Source organism: Zootoca vivipara, chromosome 2 (genome assembly GCF_963506605.1).
Source record: "Zootoca vivipara chromosome 2, rZooViv1.1, whole genome shotgun sequence".
Classification (NCBI taxonomy): Eukaryota; Metazoa; Chordata; class Lepidosauria; order Squamata; family Lacertidae; genus Zootoca; species Zootoca vivipara.
In genome coordinates this window covers 82,089,388-82,109,448 of record NC_083277.1, presented here as the reverse complement: position 1 = coordinate 82,109,448, position 20,061 = coordinate 82,089,388, and the positions used below count along the sequence as shown (strand labels likewise).

The window sequence follows — 20,061 nt, the reverse complement described above, 5'->3', positions numbered from 1 at the left end:
GGAAAAATGGACCCCCTTTCGGGGAGAACTAGGATCAGAATAGTAGAAATGCAAACTCTCTTTTCTTTGGCACTATCCATGCCTTAAATCAGAACTGGGAACTGTTTTCAATAATGGGCTGCATATCTCAGGGTTGTGGGTTTGAGCCACACGTTAGGCAAAAGATTCCTGCATTGCAGGGGGTTGGGCTAGATGACCCTTGTGGTCCCTTCCAATTCTGGTCTGTGGAGAATCCTGAGGCCCAGAGATGCCAAGATGCCTGCATTTGGGCCCTGCATCTGAATTTGCCCACCCCTGCCTTAAATTCCTCAGCTGTTAGCTGAGGCTAGCCTCCAATTGTGCTGAAATAGTAAAGTAAATGTCCTTAAATGAGAGCTGACATAGTATCACTGTTAAGTGTATAACTTGCAAAGTCATCGAATCATAGAATTTAGAGTTGGAAGTACCCCTGAGGGTCATCTAGTTGAACCCCCTGCAATGCAGGAATCTCGATGTCCTTAGTTGAATTTCCTGACAGAGGAGTCTTAGGCAGCACATAGCAAATATATTGCTCAGGCTGTAAATCTTAATCTGATTTAAGCAATTGGGATTGCAATTTGCTTCACAGTCCTAGCCTGAGCCTAGGGCATTGGTAGTACAGCTGATAACAAAAACTGCCCGTATTTGATTCAGGTAAAGGCACTTGTATCTCTGCCAATGATGCTCTCATGTGTTATGATTTTGAATCTGAAGTTTAGACACTGGTGCCTTTCAAGTCCTTTCACCCCCTATTAACAAAGGTGAACAAGTTCCATAACGAAAGGGCACCAATGAGTATCTTCAAATACAGGAGGCTGAAAATGGAACTCTATGGCCATTCTTCTGCAAGTCTCTAGCATTGTCTGGCACATATGCAAGCTTGCATGGCTTTGTCTGTCATTATACCTTTTCAAAAGTGTAAAGTGCAGCAACAAAGGACTTATTGCTTATGAGAAATTAGTTCCATTAGATTTTTTGATTTAATTTTTTTGCTTATCAAGAGACGGCACGGGCCCTTAGGAATCTCAGGTAAAACTAGCTTCTCTTTAGCACTGCTTTCAGGACATGGTGCCAGCAACTACTTGTTTTTCATTTCAAACTAATTTTTCTTAATTGTTGAAATTTATTTATACTGTTTTTCATTTCAAACTAAATTTTCTTAATTGTTGAAATTTATTTATACTGTTGTTTTTAATGTTATGTTTATTCTTTATTTTTATACACTGCTTTGTGAGAGCTCCTGTGCTCTGAAAGTTTACTGAGGAATCTTTTAATAAAGTTCACACTCCAACTGATATATAGCATATAGCTGCGGCTTATTTAAAGGCACCCTATTTATTTTGCATACCTCTACCAGTTTTCATCCTGAATTTAAACATATCCTATGTAGTTCAATGGAACTTCCTTCCTAGTAAGCATGCTTAGGGTCACTTATTTGAAAAGTTTATTTCGATCTTAAATCAAAAGGATTTTCTAAAAGTGCTTAGGATCAGAATACCAGTTATCCTGTTAGAGGAAAAGTAGTAAATCTTCCTAGGTACAAAAATAATAATAAAAATTTCATCATAGAATCATAGAGTTGGAAGGGACCATAAATAGCAAGCTTCTTTTCTGTATGTCCTATCAAATTTATTTTTTTGCACTTCAGATTTTTTTTAAAGCTTATTCACGTGTGTTGACATGTACTTCTAAGCAGCTTTAAGTCTTTTTAAAGTAGTTTGGGAACTGATGAGTGGGCATATCAGTAAGCATTTTGGGTGGAATCTATTTTGGGCTTTGCTTTTTGGAATTGCGGGGGGGCGGGGAACGATACTTCAAGAAAGCACACACTGCAGAAGGTTTATTCTTATTTTTGTTCTTGTCCACGGAGAGAAACCTTGCCCATATTCGAGGACATACAATCCAGATTACATTTTAAAAAAAAAATAAAAGATGTTGTTCTGAATTTCTGCCTGGTCTGTAATTATTCGAGTTCCTCAATCACTTAACAGGAAAGTAAAAAAATTACGGTTGCAACTTCTGTCCCCCTTTATTTCACCGGGAACTGCCCTAGTCTACGCGCTGCAGTAGAAAAGCCATGCGCCATCTCCGCGGGGCTCTTCGACCGCAGCCACAAAGCCACTTGCTAGGGAGCAGTGACAATAACAATGACTTCTAAGCAATCGGCGATAATACTGCCTTGCACGCCACCGCCACGCTGATTGGCCGGGGAGGCTCGACGTCCACCCCTCCGAGACGAGAGCGTGTCGTGACGTTACCGACGTTCCTTTCTCCGAAGCCTCCCTCCAAGCGTCTTGACTTCGCCCCTGCAAAGGAAACAGGAAGTGACGTGAAGGGAGCGCGGCGCGTGAACGACGCGGCGTCAGGAAGTAGTGGAGTTGCGGGTAGAGACGTGATAGGTACGGGCCTCTGAGGGAGGGAAAGGGGGTTGTGGGCGAAGTGGGGCTTCGGGGGCGGGGGGGTGTAGCTCCTGGGTTACCTGCCTTAGGGTTTGCTTCAGGGGCGGGGGAGCTACGGGGAGCGAGCTGGCTTGTCCAAGGGCCCAGGATTCTTGATCACTGGCTCCTGTAAGCACTAACGGTGAAGAGGACCGAGGGGAGAACGCCTCGAATTCGTTAAATAAGGACGTGTTGTTGTTGTTGTTTTGGTGTGCGGCTTTAGCAGCTCTGCGAGGAGGAATTTGCAAAATGTCTCTATGGCTTCACTGGTCTGGCAGCGCATGGCTGCTGTTCCTGGTGGGGCGGTCGTGGGTTCAGTTGCCCTACCCACTGCTGTGATGCCAGTCACGTTTGAGGCTTGGGTGTCTGCGGGCATGATTTCTCACATCGAATGTGAGGAGTTGCCAAGCCTGTTCTCGTGGGTGGGAGAAGAGGAATGGGGGGGGTTAAACTTTTTTGTAATTTCAGTTGCTTTATTATTATTATTTAAAAGGCATGGCATAAACCTGTAAAAGAAATAAATTGAAATATTGGGGTAAGAGCCATAATTGATTGGGAGGGCACATTATTTGCACATTGAAGTCCAGGGTTTAATCCCTCGTGTCTCCAGTTAAAATATAAAATTGAGGTAGCAAGGCTCACCCTGGGGAGAGTCAGAGAAGACAGTGGTGGACTATGTAGGGTCATGGTCTGAGTTTAAATAATAAGGCAGTTTCATGTGTCAATAGTTTAGTATGTTCAATAACTGGTGAAGTTGCATCTGGGAACAGTTTCTCATCATGCTGCTACTAAAGGCACTGGATTACTGTTGAAATACATTATAATCTTGTTCAAAATACAATAGTATAAATTTGTACCAAATCCCATTCTATAGTTCAGCTTGCTTTGGAAGAGTACTGCTTTGAGAATGATGAAGTATATCTTAATGTTTCATAGATGAAGCTAAAATGGTGGAGGGAAAGTATCTCTAGATCCAACTATCAGTTTATAGCTGATTCTGTGATTAGATGTGTTAAGATTTTGCCAGCATTGTTTAAAGATTTCATATTTGTTGCCATATGTAATTTTTCTTTGTTTGTTTGTTGAAGGCAGAAAATCAACTTTGTAGGCTCAACATGGAACCTGAAGATTCAATTTCTCCTGAAAAATTAGTTGAGGGTTTGAAACTCTCAGAGGAACAAAGCAGTCCTTCACAGCCAGATTGTAATAACGTGCATGTCCCCAAAATCGCCAAAGAAGGAGTGAGTCAGCTGCCTCACTCTGAGTCCAGAGAAGACGAAGACCTCTTCCATGACTGTAATGACTCTTTTGAAGCAGGAGTGGCAGAAGAGAATCACAATAATAATAAGGCAGATCCTTTAGAAAATGAAATAGAGCTAGATGAAAAGGACTTAATAGAACTAGAGAAAAATATGTCTGAGGAAGAAAAACAGGTATGCTTTAATGAAACTACAAATGTTCCTTTAAACATTGTATTGATTAGCACTTTGATTCTAATGATATTTCTTTGGAAGTATGCCCCATTGATTTCAGTGCAACAAAGTTCCAAGGAGTATGTTTTGAAGTTTAGCTTTTCTAGTATTTATGTTTTTAGAAATTTTTCAACATAGTCCTGCTCTTTTTTTAATTGGAAATAGCTTTTGTTGATTTCAGTCAAATTTACTCCCACCTACAGCAGCCAATTCCTGTTCATGCTTTTTGGGAAGTAAATCCTTTTGAGCTTAGTGGGGCTTATTGGCAAGTATCCAATGAAATCATTGTGCATGCAGAACTACCTGTACTTAAATGAATCCATTGTGCTCTTGGAAGTCATTCCATGCGCACAATGATTTAGTTGGATTGCAATCTTTTCAGAGCACAGGTTCACACATCTCCCCCCCCCCCCGTTTTATGGATGAAGTTTGGAGGGTTTGTGATTAAATTCCAGCACTGTGACTTTCCCCACCCACAGCTTAAGTGTCATTTGTTCAGATACAGTAAAGGAATCCACAGAGACATTTCTTCTTTTCCTACGGTATATGTCAGACTTCAAGATATTTTGGAATACTACTCCCATCAGCCCTAGCCATCACAGCACCAGGTTAGGGAATATTGCTACATGTGATTGCAAGCAGGGTCATTATTTGCTCATTTTTTGTCTGTGTTATCCATATTTGCCAGAGACACCGACTTTCCCCTTACCACTCCTTTGTTTTGTTTCTGTTTGTCTTCTCATTATTCTGTTCCACTTCTTCTCTGTCATCCTAAAACAGAAATGGGCAGTGTGTGCCTCCTGGACAATTGTGTGCAGGCTGTGCTTTTTTTAATTTCTTGTGTTAGACTCTTCTAGATTTTTAAGTGTCATTTGACTTAACGTATCTGAGTTGTCTGATTCAGTTCAGGATTTAGAAAAGGCAGCTGTTAAAAGTTTAAAAAGCTGTGCTTATTGGTGGTGGGTGAGATTATTTGTAATGTCAGAACTGCTAGATGACACATTATCTTGCTTGTTTGGGACATGACTGTCTGGATTTGGGCTTTTCACATTTGCAAGCGATGATTATTCAGTAGCAAGAATATTCATCTAAAATAAAAGTTAATCCTGTAATTATTTTGTTATGTTTCTCATTCAACAAAAGCAACAGTGGTATTGTGCAATGAATGAAGGGTGGGTTGGGGAATTCAGAGACCGGATAACTAAGGTTAATAAAGGGATTAAAATGCATTCCTCAAGCAAAGCTGCTTTTTAGGGTTCAGACACAATCATTTCTCCTTTTATATCACGAAAGATGTGCAACAGTGACTCAGCAGTATATAAACAACAAGGTCTGTGTTTGCATTTAAAAACAAAATCAGATTCTCCACTGGGTAACATACAACTTGTGTCTAGTAAAGCTGAACTCTCTATTGTATTAAAAATTGTGTAAATATTTGCTTTGCAGAGTTATCTCTCTGCTAGTCATTGGATGAGCAAGGATGCTTGTACTTACGCCCTTAATGCTGGACTGCTTGCTCCATGTATTGTATCTTTTTAGCTTTCAGCCACAGTTAATGACAGAAAAATATTATCAAGGAAATGCATTCCTGTTCAAATGTTGTATGTTTCCTAACTTGTAATATTTTCCCTTGCATTCAGATTTTTGGTTCCCATCAGTTACCAGCAAAACCACAATAGCAAATTTTAATTTCATCCAATGAACACTTACTAAAATTTGGAGGTGTGTGGCTGGGTAGTAGAAAATGATGTTGTTGGCCCTGATTTCTCTAAAAGAGAAAGGAAATCATTAATACACACACACACACACACACACACACACACACTGTTAACTTTAAGTTTTTTCCCACATTAAAAAATGGAAAACCTCCTTGGTAAAGCATTTCAAAAATCCAAAGAATAAAATGAAATTTATCTTACAAACAGTTCCTTTCTATACTGTGGTTGCAAGCTAAATCCTGAGAGTGTTGGGCAATCAGTTTTAAGTACAGTAGTGTGCATTAAAGTAGAGAATGTACAAAAAGAGGGGTGTGTGTGTTGATACACTTTTTCAAGTTAAATGCAGGGTCTGTTGCCTTTCAAGCCCTCTATCTACTGGCTGAGCTCTTATGATGTCACAGGACCTGAACTAGGAAGCAGAAATTGGCTCAGGGGCCAGGAAAGTAGTAAGCCTGGCTGTCATGGATGTGAGGATGAAAGAACTATTGTGGGGAGGGGACCTTATGGAATGGGGAGAGGGCAGAAAGATGAGGAACTAGAGACCAGTGAAAAGAGGATTAAGGGGGGGGCAAGGAAAGGAATGGATAGAGAGGCAGAGGTTTGAGAAAGTTGAGAAATTAGTAAAAGAGGTAGAGGGTGTTGGGGGGCTAGACATCTTCCTGCCTCCACAAGACATTGGTTGAGCTCCTATGTCACAGGGTAGTCCAGGGTAGAAAGTCTTAAATGGGATTTGGGAAAAGAAGAGCATGTGGTAGTTAGTGAAAAGTGTTGGAGGGCTGTAATTCTTGAAAGCTTATTTTTCTACAAAAGTTGACTGTTCCTTGTTTTAACCAAAGAACATATAGCAGAAGTAATCGTAAACAATAAAAAATTTCTGTGTACCTTAGGTCAATTCTTCCTTCACTTTTTTTTTCTCAAGTGGGTGAATAGTTTTTGTAGTTCTTGGAACCACAAGACTGTGTTCAAACAACTCCAGACTTGGTTTGGGGAAGTCTCTATTGGCCTTAGTGCCTCATCTGCAAAATGCAAAGTGACCTGTTTCACAGGATTCAGAGATCAAGAAATTATTTATTTATTTTTAAAATGTAAAGGATTTGTTCTCCTTGCCCTAAGGAAGAGCCTCCTACCATTTAAGCTAGGGAAATGAAATTTGCTATGGTTATGATTTGCCTACTGTTAGCATTTGTGGATAGCCAAGCCTCAAGAACTCCTGGGCTTTTTTTCCCGCGGGGAAAAGACTTCACTCAGATTTTGAAACATGTCTCCTTTTTAGAAATCAAAACATTAAAAAGTATGTACAAAATAACTAGCGAAAATACTAAATAATAGATGGTTAATACTAAATACTAAATAATAGATGTGATATTATCAAATAATAAGCTATTTTGCTTACTTGCTTCAGATGTTTATTATGTGGTCTTCTATGCATTGCAGAAGAGAAGAAATGAGAGCACAAAATTAAAAGAAGAAGGAAATGAGCAGTTTAAGAAAGGAGGTGGGTGAATTACAACTGTGTAATACCAAAATTGTGGTCAGTCTAAAGACAAATCCTATGCAGAATTTGTCATCTGTGCAGGTGATTGATGCAGCCTTTATAGGTGTTTATGTAGTCTTATGACCAGCCATATTTGGAATGTATACCCCTGGAGAGGACTTCATTTTATACCTTACCATTGTATTTGGGAATTCTCTTTTAAGGGTTCTGGGAGTTAAGATTCCAGAACTGCAGTCATACTTGTGCTTACTTGGGATTAAATCCATTGTGGATTTTGAGGCAGTTCTATCATTGATTGTTTCTCCCCCTTCAATCAGTCTTGGGAAAACAGCTCTGAGGGAGTTGCTGTCATTTTCTTTTTCTTTTATGGGGTAGGAATAAGGCATATGAGAGGCTGGGTAAAAGTATACTATGCCACAGAAGAACAGTTTGAGGAAAGTTAAAAGGAATTCTTAAAATAGTCACCATGGGGCTATATTTTCTTAAATATGTTTAGTACTTCTGCAAACCTCAGGATTCCCCAGATCCTGATGATGGCCTTCCTCTTGTCTTTGGATGGTGCCATTTTTGGGGCACATAAAGGTTGGCACTCAGAAAATGAGTGCACTTTTAGCAAGAGTCTTCACATTTTGTTTGACCTTAATAGATGGGCTTGCCATCACCCTGTTTTTTTTCTGAAGAAATACATCACACCATGCTCTAGGCCCAATGACTTGACGGTGGGAGGAATCCCTTGTGCTCTTCCCTGGCTCAGTGCTGGGAAGCAGGGTAAGGAGCCATACTACTTGTGCTGAATCACAGAGATTGTCCAAAAGTAGAAAGGTCTTCTTGCCTCTCCAGTATCTCCAAGGCTCTGTGCACTGTCAGGAGAATAGACCTTGGCTACCAGTATCTGCATTCCAGGTTGCCAGAATTATATTTTAGTTGCCATAGCAACTAAAACAAAGTGTATTTGTGGAGCCTTGCCCTACTCTTAATTCCTCTTCCTTAATGATGCCTCCTAATTGCATTGGGGTAGGCCTATCTACCATGAGCAGCTCCTCACCTATGTTAAAGATGTCTAATCTGTTGTAATGTGCTATGACTGGCCCCTAAGCCCTCGAAAGGGTTGGCATGAGATTCTGAACATCTGGTAATGCTTCTAGTTACTTTGATGACCGTTGCTCGGACTGGGATACATTGCTTTTTTGTTTGTTTTAGCAGTGTAGTTTTCTGAAAATTTAAATTGGGGGAGAGGGAATGTGATGCTAGGCATGCCTTCAAGGCATTAATTCTTGTGTGTGCACTTGCTGTCTTCCATCTCGACATTTCATTTCAATTGCAGAATATAAAGAAGCTGAAGATGCTTATGCAAGAGCTCTGCAGGTTTGTCCAGCCTGCTGTAACACAGACAGATCCATTTTGTATTCAAACAGAGCTGCAGCGAGAATGAAACAGGTAATGCCCAAGACAGTGAAGTAGCAAGAATGGATGTGATTGTTGTTTTCATCTTCCCTTTCAATTATAAACTTGACAGCTGAAGGCATTTTGTTCTCTTAGACCAGGTATCCCCAAACTTCGGCCCTCCATATGTCTTGGACTACAATTCCCATCATCCCTGACCACTGGTCCTGTTAGCTAGGGATCATGGGAGTTGTAGGCCAAAACATCTGGAGGGCCGCAGTTTGGGGATGCCTGTCTTAGACTTTTCTCTCACTGGGAGAACACGGAAACAGTGTTGAGTAGAAAAAGTAAAACTGGGACCTCTGTTAAGCAGGCAGGTCAACACAGTCTTACTTCCAGACTTCAGAGGTTCCCTCTGACCTTTGGCACATGTCATGACTCATGAGTGACCAGTCTTTTCCTCACTTGAAGCGGTAGAGATGGACGGGGCTTGGGCAGTTGCACAGCAGCCCCTGCCAGCTCCAGAGTTGTGGTTGCCTGGAGATCCTCATCCAAGCTGGGCCAACCCTGCAACCCCTAGGGCAAGAAAGGCGGGCAAGGATGCTTGAATGCTGCTGCTCAACTGGGTGTGCTTCCTAATGGCTCTTCTCTTCAGGGAGGTGGGCAGGGAGGTGCTTCATGCTGCTGCTTGAAGGTGCTTGGGATGCTTTCTAGCAGCACTGAACAACCTGGTGCGTTCCTCCTTGGTCCTTCCGTTGAGAAGGGGGTGTTGGATGCTGATGCTGGAAGGCACGTTCAGGCAAACCGGGTGTGCTGTCCTTGGGAAAGACTGGTTTGGGGTGATGCAGCTTGCTAAGCAAGGATGTTTGCTGGAGACTGCAATATTTGGCTTGACCAGCAAGGCCAGCCCAAAACTCTACCATACCAACTATTTAAATCGAGAGTAAATCAATGTTAACATGGTCTATTGCATCAATAATTATGATTGTATGCCTAGTATGCTTTTATTTTACTTCCTGCTGAATGTACAGCAGTATAGCAGAATGTACAGCAGTTTGGTACATTTGCATGCCATAAGTCCCCTTGTGGAAGAGCTCGCCAACAAATGCTGATCATACTTTTCTTAGCCTCTACTAGTTTAGCCAAGTTAGTCCCCTCACAGCTTTAGAATAAGTCATCCAGAATTGTTACACTGCAAACATTAAAATGTGAATAAGTATCACAAGTATTTAGCATTTCTAGAAAATTACTGTTTGGTGTTAAATGTTAATGCCACCTCTTCTTTTACAGGACAAGAGGGAAATTGCCATAAGTGACTGCAGCAAAGGTATTGTTTTCCTGTTCTTGTGCTCTGTCGAAAACATGTTGTCTTGGTAAGACTGTTATCTAGAGCAGGGATTCTTAAACTTTATACCCCAAGGCCTACTTGAGAGGCACCCCACCAGTGGGGTGATTTAGGTGAAATTTGCTCTAATCAGCCGGCAGTTACTGACAGTTTTTTTGTTGACATATAATCTTTCTTTGGAAGTTGCTGTGTTCTTTGTCATAGCAATTTTCTGTGGAGTTCCATAATTTAGTTTTCCACTAGCTAAATACAGATTTTGCTTCTGGAACTATTGTGATCCAGCATTCTCATTTTTAGTTTAGGTAAAAGTTTATTATCTGGAGGCTTTTTATGTGAAGCTTTTATATTCAGCCTCCCTGCCCAATATGTATCTCAGAATGTTTTTATTCATGTCGTGTGATTTCTTCTGTCCTCCTTTCACACTTGTACTTTATCACCCCTAAAATGGCCGGTTTCTTTCATTCCTCCCCCCTGCTCCTTTTACATGTCCTCCTTCTTCCTAGAACAACATTCTTCTCTTACCCTCTGTCTTCTTATTCCAAATTTGTTATTTTTTTCTTAAATATCTTTCTAGTTTTCTAGCCCTTTCCTCTTAGAAGGAGACTCCCCCCTCCCCTGCCACTGGAGGGGTTTCCAGTGGTCTTCCGACCACCTTCATTCAGCTGGCGCTGGCATTGGTCTAGCCAAAGAGCTGTCACATGGACAGAGATCTGAGGCAGAGAGACTGGGTAGCTTGTGGAATTGAGACCCACTTGAAAGCAAATTAAGACCCACAGGTGGTTCCTGACCCATGGAATGAGAAACATTTATTTAAAGTGGGGTTGGGGAGCTGCATTTGGCTGACCCCTGCAGGCTAAATTTGATAGACGGGTGGATGCTGCCCACCTATTAATTAACTGGTGTCTTAAGATGGCAGGCGACCCATTTTTGCCAGCATGGCTTGAAATCAGACCATACAGGCAAAGGCACAGCCTGCAAAGTGCCAACGATTAGCTGGTCATCAGGTATTGTCCTGGGTGATGGAGCATCCAGCTAGCCTCACCCCTTCTGCAAGAGCAGGACTGCTGCTTGTTTTCCTTGAAGATCCCCATGGACACGCATGTGTAGCATGAAATCATGCTGTGTACAGACATACCTCGGGTTAAGTACGCTTCAGGTTGAGTACTTTCAAGTTAAGTACTCTGCAGACCCGTCTGGAACGGATTAATCCACTTTCCATTACTTTCAATGAGAAAGTTTGCTTCAGGTTAAGTACGCTTCAGGTTAAGTATGGACTTCCAGAACCAATTACAGTCATACCTCGGGTTAAGTACGCTTCAGGTTGAGTACTTTCAATTTAAGTACTTGAGGCTAGCTCAGCTAGAACATGCTGGAGATGCCCTAGGCTTCAAAGTAAAAAGTTTCCCAGCTCAGTTTTTCTGCTATTTCTTTAATTTTGTTTTATAGCCCTGGAATTAAATCCAAACTATATCAAGGCATTGCTCAGGAGAGCAGAACTATATGAAAAAACAGAAAAGCTGGATGAAGCTTTAGAAGACTACAAAAACTTGTTGGAAAAAGACCCATCAATCCATCAAGCAAGAGAAGCTTGTATGGTAAGCTTCTTTCCCTCCCCAAATAATGGAGTGGATGGCTCCTGGTGACTGTTGGACATAAGTATTAAATCTTAAAGGTAAAGGCATGCATTACCAGGACGACAGCATACCAGACTTTTAAACTTGGAAAAAGTATGATCAGATTACTTTATTGCCATATTTAAGTCCAAAATAATTTCTAAGAAGGAAGGACTGACCCACAGTAAGCTTTTTTAGTTAGAACCATAGTTTGATCATAGCTTAAAATATCAAAGCTGTAAACCCTTTCCTCATTGCTTCAACAGATAATTCAAGAGAGTAATCTAGAAGACCATAATAATATTTCAGGGAGTAATAAAACAATGAAAATTGTCTGGTTCTGAGGTGACACCTCTTGGACTTTATTTTTAGTACACTACTTTGCAACTTTCAGTACACTACTTTGTAACCCTGAAGACATCAACAATCAGACCGTGCAGTAATAAGGGTTTCACATGTATTGACCCAACGTTGATCTATCAGAAATTTGCTCCAAAGTAATGTTTTTAGGGGCAACCTTGTGTCTAGCATGTGCTGTAATTTCAGCCAGTACAGAAGCAAGGCACAGTGAACTGTGGACAGTATAGAAAATAACCTCAACTCTCACAGTTACAATGGGAGTGCCATGTGGGAAGTTCAAGAGTGATCTCAAAAAGAAATTTTGGATGGTTTCCAGTTTGGCAGCATTTACTCAACCAAACACTTCTGCACCATAAAATGACTTACGAAGTAGTTCTTCGCGTATAAAGTAGTATTGCAGTAGCATTGCAGTGCTCCAGTGAGTTCTGACCATGAGTGTGTCCCCTGTGTTTTTTGTGCTAAGTCGTGCATCAAACCATGCATAGTATGTGTCATGGGTAAATAAACAGGTTGTCAAAGCCAACTTTGAAGAATTGATTCTCTTGTTTTTTCTTAGCGATTGCCAGGACAAATAGAAGAACGCAATGAGAAACTTAAGGAAGAGATGTTGGGTAAGTGGCATTGGTTTCCAGCTTGCTTGTGTGGTAGCTTCCATGCATTGGTATAAATATTTATTCTGATCTAGACATCTGTGGGTGTTGTAGTTATGTGTGGATCATCATTTTACCACCCACCCCCCCAGATTTTTGCGATGGTAGTGTCTGCATTGGGCCTCATTGAGCCCAACAGGGGAAGCAGTGGTAGTTGCTCATGAATGTTGCAGTAGGTATGCAGGTTGTTGGTAATGGTGTGTGTGGGAGACACATTCTGAGAGGCAAACTCCCAATAGATTCAAATTAGAGAGTACCCCTCTGGATTGCACAGTGACCATCATACAGAATCAGAGAAACAGTTGACTGGTTCATTTCTGCCAGACTTGTAGCTGAGCAAGATACTGAGTGCAGAATCTCCCTTCCCTCTTGTGCTGGTGAGAAGAAAGGGCAGTCAGTGAAGAATACCTGCCCCCAGGAGTCTGCGCATCTCACCTGGACCTGATTGGTCTTGTGGTTCTGGTCACAATCTCCTTTTTAGTAAGATGCTGTGCCTCAACACCAATGTTTACACACTATGCTGCATGCTCACTTTGAAATTATGTGGATTTATAATCTAAAATTCTGATCAGAGGCAATAGGGTGTAGTAGATGATAATGCTTATTGGAATGAAAGGCAAAGCAGACAGAACTATGAATTAGTCTGTCCTACATTTCAACTGCTGAGGCTAACATTTGCTTTAGTATCTGTAGCATAGCAGTTGAAAGGCAGCAAATTTCTGAACATAATATTGAATCCCAAAATGCCATACAACTACTTTTTCAGTTTTAGCAGTAAAGCTGGCATTTGAATATGACAGAAGGCAAATGTTTTGTGCTGTTCCTTCAAAAGTTGCATCTACAAGAGCTGCTCATTCAAACTAATTCTAAGTTTATACAAGCTTTTATGTGGATCATAGCATGCTTACCCAGCACAGACTTTGCTTTCTTATCTCTTACCCATGTGTTTAGTTTCATGTTGATATTTCATGGTCTTCAGGCAGGCTGTATTTAGGTTTTTGTTTTTTTTACTTGCTCTGTAACTTCTGCCTAAAAACCATTTGGTTTCAGCACTTTGTTTTTAGGGCTACTACAACTTTTTAGGAAGTTTGAAAGTTATTTTATTAGCTATAAATAAAGCACTGTTCTCAAAGATTAATTACTTTTGGAGACAAAATGATCATACATGCAAACTAGATAAGCTTTGAATAGGCCCAGTGCTTAACACTAATGTAGTTAACATGTGACAGAGGACTAAGCAAAGTTTCAAGCACGTGGAGCCCATCTTTCCAAATGACAGGCCATCTACTGTTGCTCAAGTGTCATGAGGCAGGTGCTGTACAGAACAGAATCATTCCTGTGTTACACTCTTGAACAATGGAAAGCTTGCAGCCAATTCATTTGAAACTCCTCATTGTGGACAGTGTTCAAGCAGCAAGGAACATTGCTTCATTACTGACCTTGTGTAGTTTCTTGTACATGTTGGGAAGTACATTTCTTTTTGTGTGTGTATTGCAGGCAAACTGAAGGATCTGGGCAACTTGGTTCTGCGTCCTTTTGGCCTATCAACAGAGAACTTCCAGGTGAAACAGGATTCCTCAACTGGCTCGTACTCTATCAACTTTGTTCAAAATCCAAATAACAACAACCGATAACATAAGCCCAACCCACTCCTGGTAAAAAGTGTGGCATTGGAATTGTGGTGTTTCAATGAATGCAGAAAGAGGGTGAATTAAAACTTTTAAGGCCTAACATCTTTAAGTATGAAGATTTGAACATAGTCTTATGCATTTCTCTTCTATGAGGTACTTTTTACAGGTGTGGGTGAATAGAGTGAAGTGGTCTGACTTCCGCTGCCATCTTAGATGCACTTTATTTGGGCACTCGTTATCCTCCCTTGTGATGAAGGGGGAGGAGTGTTTGGCTTTGCTAAATAGAAGAATCCAGTGTTCCCATACCTGTAACTAAAGTACAACCATTTTGTGTGTTCGTGGAGTTTCCAGCATATGTGCATAAATGAGAGGGCTGATCCCTTTCTATTGAGAGAGGACAATTTTGCTAAGTGTAATAAAGCATTGATGGTGTTGTGGTCTGCATTTTGATGTTTTCTTATTCAAAGGAACATATTGATGCTTTTCAAATTCCTATAAATGTAAGTATACTGTATAAAGTAGCCTGGGTAATTGCAGCTATCAAAAGCTGCAATTGTGTTGGTGTTTATCTTTGTAAATGAATCAAGGACGTGATAATTCTATTCATTTAGTGCTTGGGTGGTGGTGGTGGTGGTTTTTTTTGAGGGGGCAGTAACAGGGGCAGTTGACAAAATATAACAACCTGTAGCAATATCAATATATAAAAAAGCTGGTACAAGTTCTTGACACTGCATCTGCTGTACTTACAGTATCATTTTCTTGTTCATACCCCAGCACCACTTTGAGATAATCATGTCCAAGCTCCTAAGGCAAGCAAAGAAGCTCTATACTTACCGTGTTTCCCCCTTTTTAAGACACCGTCTTATTCTTTTTTTTACTCAAAAAAACCCACGGTGTCTTATTTTCAGGGGATGTCTTGTACCTTAAGGCCTCCTCAGAGGGGCCAGGCAGCTGGCTCGGGGTGCTGCTGGGCGCTCTGTGCGGTGCTGCTGCAGCAGCCGGTTCCAAGCACCAAGGCAGCAGGCTGCTGGCTCAGTGCTCCGCCTGGTGCTGCTGGGCGTTTCGAGCGCTCGGCGCTGCGGAGCGCTCCGCTCTGCAGCCGCCGGTTCCGGTGGCGGGGCGGCCGGCAAAAAAAAAAAAATTAAAGAGGCCAGGCCGCTGTGCTCCTGTAAAAAAAAAACCCATGCTCCTGTAATAAGGGATCAAAGTAGGAACGAGAAGCACATAAGGAGCTGGAAAACGCGTGGGACAAAGATCCTGACTTGATCACAGCATCCCCCCGGTGAAATCAGGCTGGGGGAGAGGGGATCCCATCAGGAGGATCGAGAGATCCTAGGGAACCCGATCGAAGCGGCAGGAAAAGGAAGGCAGGATCCATCGGGCGGGAAGTGAGGCGGCGCTAGGACCCGGCGGCTCCTTTGTTTGGGGCGGGCGGGGTGAGGGAGGGGGCGAGGGAGGAGGAGGGGAGGCGAGGGAGGGAGGGAGGAAGCTTGATGGCGGCGGCGGCGGCAGCAGAAACGGCGACGGAGGGTCCCCTGCTTCCCGCCGCCGCCTGCCGCCACCTCCGGGCCCGCGGGCAGGGCGGGCGCGCTCACCTGTCTCGGCTGCGGTCGGCCCGGCCCTCTCCACCCAGGCGCTCCAGCTCTGCCCCGTGAAGTCATCGAAATTCGGCAGCCGCCGATCCACAGCAGCCATTGCTGCTGCTGCTACCACCGCCGCGCGTCCACGCACCGCCATCACCGCACGGGAACGCGCAGCCCTCCCCGCTGGCCGCGCTCCGCTCTGCAGCCGCCGGTTCCGATGGCGGGGCGGCCGGCAAATAAATAATAATAAAGAGGCCAGGCCGCTGCGCTCTGCCCGGCGCTGCGGAGCGCTCTGCTCTGCAGCCGCCGGTTCCGGTGGCGGGGCGGCAGGCTGCCTCGGGCAGGCAAAAAAAAGAGAGGCCAGGCTGCTGGCGCGGGCGCTCCAGGCGTTCGCTGCTGCAGCAGCAGCCGGTTCCAGGCCCCTCTGGCTGGCTGGGTCCCGCTGGCTGGCTGGGGCGCTCGACGGTCTCGTTCTACACGGCATGGAGGTATGCCTTATTTTCGGGGGGTGTCTTATGTTTCACTAATGCTAAAAAATGCTGCCATGGCTTACTCTCTGACTACGTATTAAAAAAGGGGAAACACGGTAATTCTCCATATAATAAACAACAGTTCAGCTGTTGGCAGTATTACAGCTGCTAATGAAGTAGCAGATTTGCAAACCTGGTACGGAATGAGCCTGCTGCAAGGGGGAGCAAGAAACCTTGTAGCCTATTCGGTTGGAAATATCCTGCAGCACAAGTGTGTGTTCTGTTTTTATTTCAGAATGTTCCACCCACCTTTCACAAGAGTTTTCAAGGTAGTTAACTAAACATATTAAAAATCTATGTTTGAAATAAAGAAAGCAGATATAAACACCATGATACTAAAAACTTGGGGGGGGGGGCAACTTAAAAAACAGTCATAAATTCTTCATTTAGTGCTGAAAAGTTAGCACTGGCTGTAGAGGAACATTCCAGAAGCAGGGGACACTAAAATGAAGTCCCAATCTTTTGTGCTAGCAGTAGAAGCATTGTAATCACACATAGGATTGCAGTGTTAGCTGTTTATCAACCTGCAATCCTATGTGTAATTACACAGGCGGCCTACTGTAGTTATGTCCAGGTGAGTATGTCTAGGATTGCAGCTTTAGTATATTAATAAAACCGACTGCTTGTTTATCTTTTTTAAAAGTGCAGGAAAAAAAATCAAGGCTTTATTGAATAGATGGTACACAACATTCTTGAACAATTAATTTCAAGTGACCCTTAAAAGTTGAATCATTTTTCCTCATTCAAGTCTACCAAATGAAGGAGGCATAGTGACATAGCAAACAGACAAAAAGGTAACATGGAGCAAAGCTTAAATATTAAGCAACTAAAGCAAAAGGGTGAAAAGCAATACATTACTTCTACCACTACAATTTTTCCCTGACAATCATTTCAAAGTGAAAAACAAGGTGGCTGTAGTTTCTCAATTCTTCATGAGTAAGTACCAACTAGCCATTTTGTCCATTTTTCAACCTTGCTGTCTTTATTTTGCCCATCAACCTGTAGCTCTACCACTTTGTACAGTGTTATGGATGTAAAATGGGCAGTGGTTGTGCTCTTGAAGGAGAAGGAATAGGAACACAGGCTAAAAGTATGGTAAGATGTTGTCTATGCAGGCACTACTGGCTCCACCCATTATCAATCCAGATATGTACCCTTATTTGTACAGCCAACACCATTTTCCTGAGTCAAAACTATCATTTTGTGCCATGGTTACCTCCTAAGGTGTGTGCACCTTCTCCAGTGAAGTCACCCAACCCTGCTTTTAAATAAAAAGGATGCTTATTTTTGTCTAACTACACTGCACCGACTCGCTGCAGTACCTTTTACCTTGCCCAAATAAGTTTCTAATCTTGCTGGAAAATTGTAGAGTATACTTTATTTCTCTTTTGCTTTGACTATTGTAGAAAGACTACTGCAAAGCAATTGCTTGTTGTCCATTAAACATCCTCTCTAATTTCTTAAGAAAACTGGTACAGTTGAACCTCTTAAAAAGGTGCTATGAACTGTTTCTATAAATAAAATTTTAAATGTTTTCACAGACATTTTTAGTAAATATTTAATATAGAATTGCATTGTAATATACTAACTCATACATCTTTCCCATGTTTAGAATGCTATTTAAAAATATAAATTTGTCAAAGCCAAGGGAAAATCTTGTATAATTACAACATGCATGGAAATTATGAAGCCAAGACTTCAGCTTGTATTTGCTGGTATGGGTAACTTTGGAAAAGAGAGATCTTTTGTTAATCTGTAGATGGTTATCTTAATGCCATACAAAACTTAACTCTTGTATAGATGGCATCGTCATAGTTTTAAAAGAACTTGATATCAGATTGTGCATTCATTTTGACTTGTGTTGATTAACCCATCAAGCTTCCTGGGGAACCCTGATCCGCTGTTAATAAACTAAATGCAAGTTAAGGTTTTATACCTGGGTAATATGAAAAGCAGATTTTAATCCTGTGGAAAACTAGGTTGAAATCCATTGAAATGTGGAACCATCTGGCAGTTAAATACTCAAGACCTGCAGATAAGAGTTAAGACTTGTTTTATTGGAGAGGGCTTGTAAACCAACTAACTTTAGAAATTCTAAAACCCCAATCTAACAGCGGGCTGTTATGAATAAGTTAGTCACAACCAAGTCAGGACTAATTTAATGTGCAATATGTTCCTTCACTAGAAAGGAAACATGACTTTGGATACAAGTTACTACCCTATCTTAGCCATAGCTGTCCTTTAGGATGGCTACAGCTAGAGAATCACGAGCACACAGACATTTGTGTATTGTCAGTGATTCCTGCATTTTACAGAATGATCTTCGTGGCCATCAAAGAAACATTTCCCACAACAGCAAAGATTTGCCATAATTAATCAAGAATTGCATGTTCACTGTCGCTGCCCTTATCAACATCTCTAGGGAAAACCTTTGCCTCCAAACAGGACTGTCAGTATCTAACACCACAGCTGAATGTGGACGTGCTTCCAGAAATAGGTTACAGCTCTGCTAACACCTGCACCAAATACTAAAGTCTGTTAAGATGTGAAATAACACACAGTAAGAACAAAAGTAAATGTTCAGAAGTTTACAGCCAACTTTCCAGAGGTCTTGACTCCACTGCTGGGGCCTATTCAGACTATCACATTTGAAGAGTAAGAGTACACTTTGTGATTCTTCATACTAGTAATTCAAGTGGTTCCTTGCAAGTTCATCTTGAACAGGCTCCTTGGCTCATGCCTTATTTATTGCAAAAAAAGTTTATAAAATATTTCTAACACTTCAAATTCCAAAGTAAATTTACAATAAGTACAGATGCCCAGGAAAAGGGGTGTGGTGGTTTTTGTAAAAAGTTCTCTCCCAGTATACACTGCAATCTAGATTTCAGTTGTATATCATGCCTGGCCAGCTGACCTTCTTCATGGCAGTGTAGGGAGGTTCCATAAATACAGCAGGCGATTAATGTCTCTGTGCTGAAAAGGAGAGGGGGGAAATTCTGAGTTAGCAGTGAATGCATAATTGCCCTTAAAAGACTTTAGAACAGTTAATATGTTGGTTTTTTTTATCAGACACAATCTTTAATGGGGAAAATAAGTAGTTGAGGAGAAAGTCTTAGCAAGCCCATACAGATAAATGTGATGGTTAACACGCAGCAAGCCCTAAACAGTATATTTCAATTATTTTCAACATCATCCTTCCAAGAACCTTGTAATGTTGGTTACTATTATCCCCATAATGCATACTAGGTCTGCCTTATCCAATACCACCTTGTGAATTCATGGTACACCTGACCTACTCCAACTCTCTCTACCTAAATGCCACAAGTAGTGAGTAGAGCTAATATCTTCAAATGACACAAGCAGGAGGTAGTGGAAAGGAAGACAATGGGTTGCATTCATTCATCTCAGTGGGTGTTCTCTGACTAGGACTCATGTCTATAGAGTTCAGTGGGTCTACTGTGCCTATAGCTTAGCCTTAGCTGGATACAACTCAATGACTTGAAAATACAGTGCTTTTGGAGAATTTTGCTCCTGGCAGGGTAGAGGAAAAAATACTGGTGGGGTGGACAAAGATAGAAGCTAGCATTAAATGGACAGCAGCATTTGCTCACTCAGCAGAGGCCTCTTCCACTAACCCACCTCTATGGGAAGGATCAGACTTTAGCACAAGACAGGTAAGCACAATCATGTTATATAGGGACACCTCCACCCAATAATTTTTAACTGCAGAGAAAGCAGGGCAAGGGCAACACGGATGGGAGAAAGTGTTGGCCACTGCCCATGAACCAAACTGGGTTGGGTCCCACAGGAGGCTTGTGTGATGGA

At 41.9% G+C, this 20,061-nt stretch overlaps 2 protein-coding genes across 5 annotated transcripts in view; one reads left to right on the top strand and one right to left on the bottom strand.

Moving 5' to 3' along the window:
* The first annotated feature begins 2,296 nt into the window (after positions 1-2,296).
* Positions 2,297-14,567, top strand: TTC1 (tetratricopeptide repeat domain 1). 3 transcript variants are annotated; one of them, XM_035104924.2, is made up of 8 exons: positions 2,297-2,417; positions 3,545-3,889; positions 7,081-7,141; positions 8,466-8,578; positions 9,815-9,851; positions 11,316-11,464; positions 12,399-12,453; positions 13,990-14,567. In XM_035104924.2, exons 2-8 carry the CDS (start codon positions 3,572-3,574, stop codon positions 14,124-14,126), a joined length of 870 nt encoding a protein of 289 aa, XP_034960815.1. In that variant the 5' UTR covers positions 2,297-2,417; positions 3,545-3,571; the 3' UTR covers positions 14,127-14,567. The 3 variants fall into 3 exon arrangements, with proteins under 3 accessions (XP_034960815.1, XP_034960818.1, XP_034960817.1); XM_035104927.2 differs by having other exon boundaries at positions 2,319-2,417; positions 3,549-3,889; XM_035104926.2 differs by lacking the exon at positions 2,297-2,417 and adding an exon at positions 2,518-2,585.
* Positions 14,568-15,934: 1,367 nt separating this feature from the next.
* Positions 15,935-20,061, bottom strand: part of PWWP2A (PWWP domain containing 2A) — a 29,913-nt gene continuing 25,786 nt past the window's right edge. For both annotated transcript variants that reach the window (XM_035104929.2, XM_035104930.2), the window contains exon 3: positions 15,935-19,209. Coding sequence is in view for 1 of the 2 variants with exons in the window: in XM_035104930.2 (XP_034960821.2) it covers positions 19,196-19,209 (14 nt within the window). In the remaining variant the exon portion in view is untranslated. The remainder of the gene's footprint in view (positions 19,210-20,061) is intronic.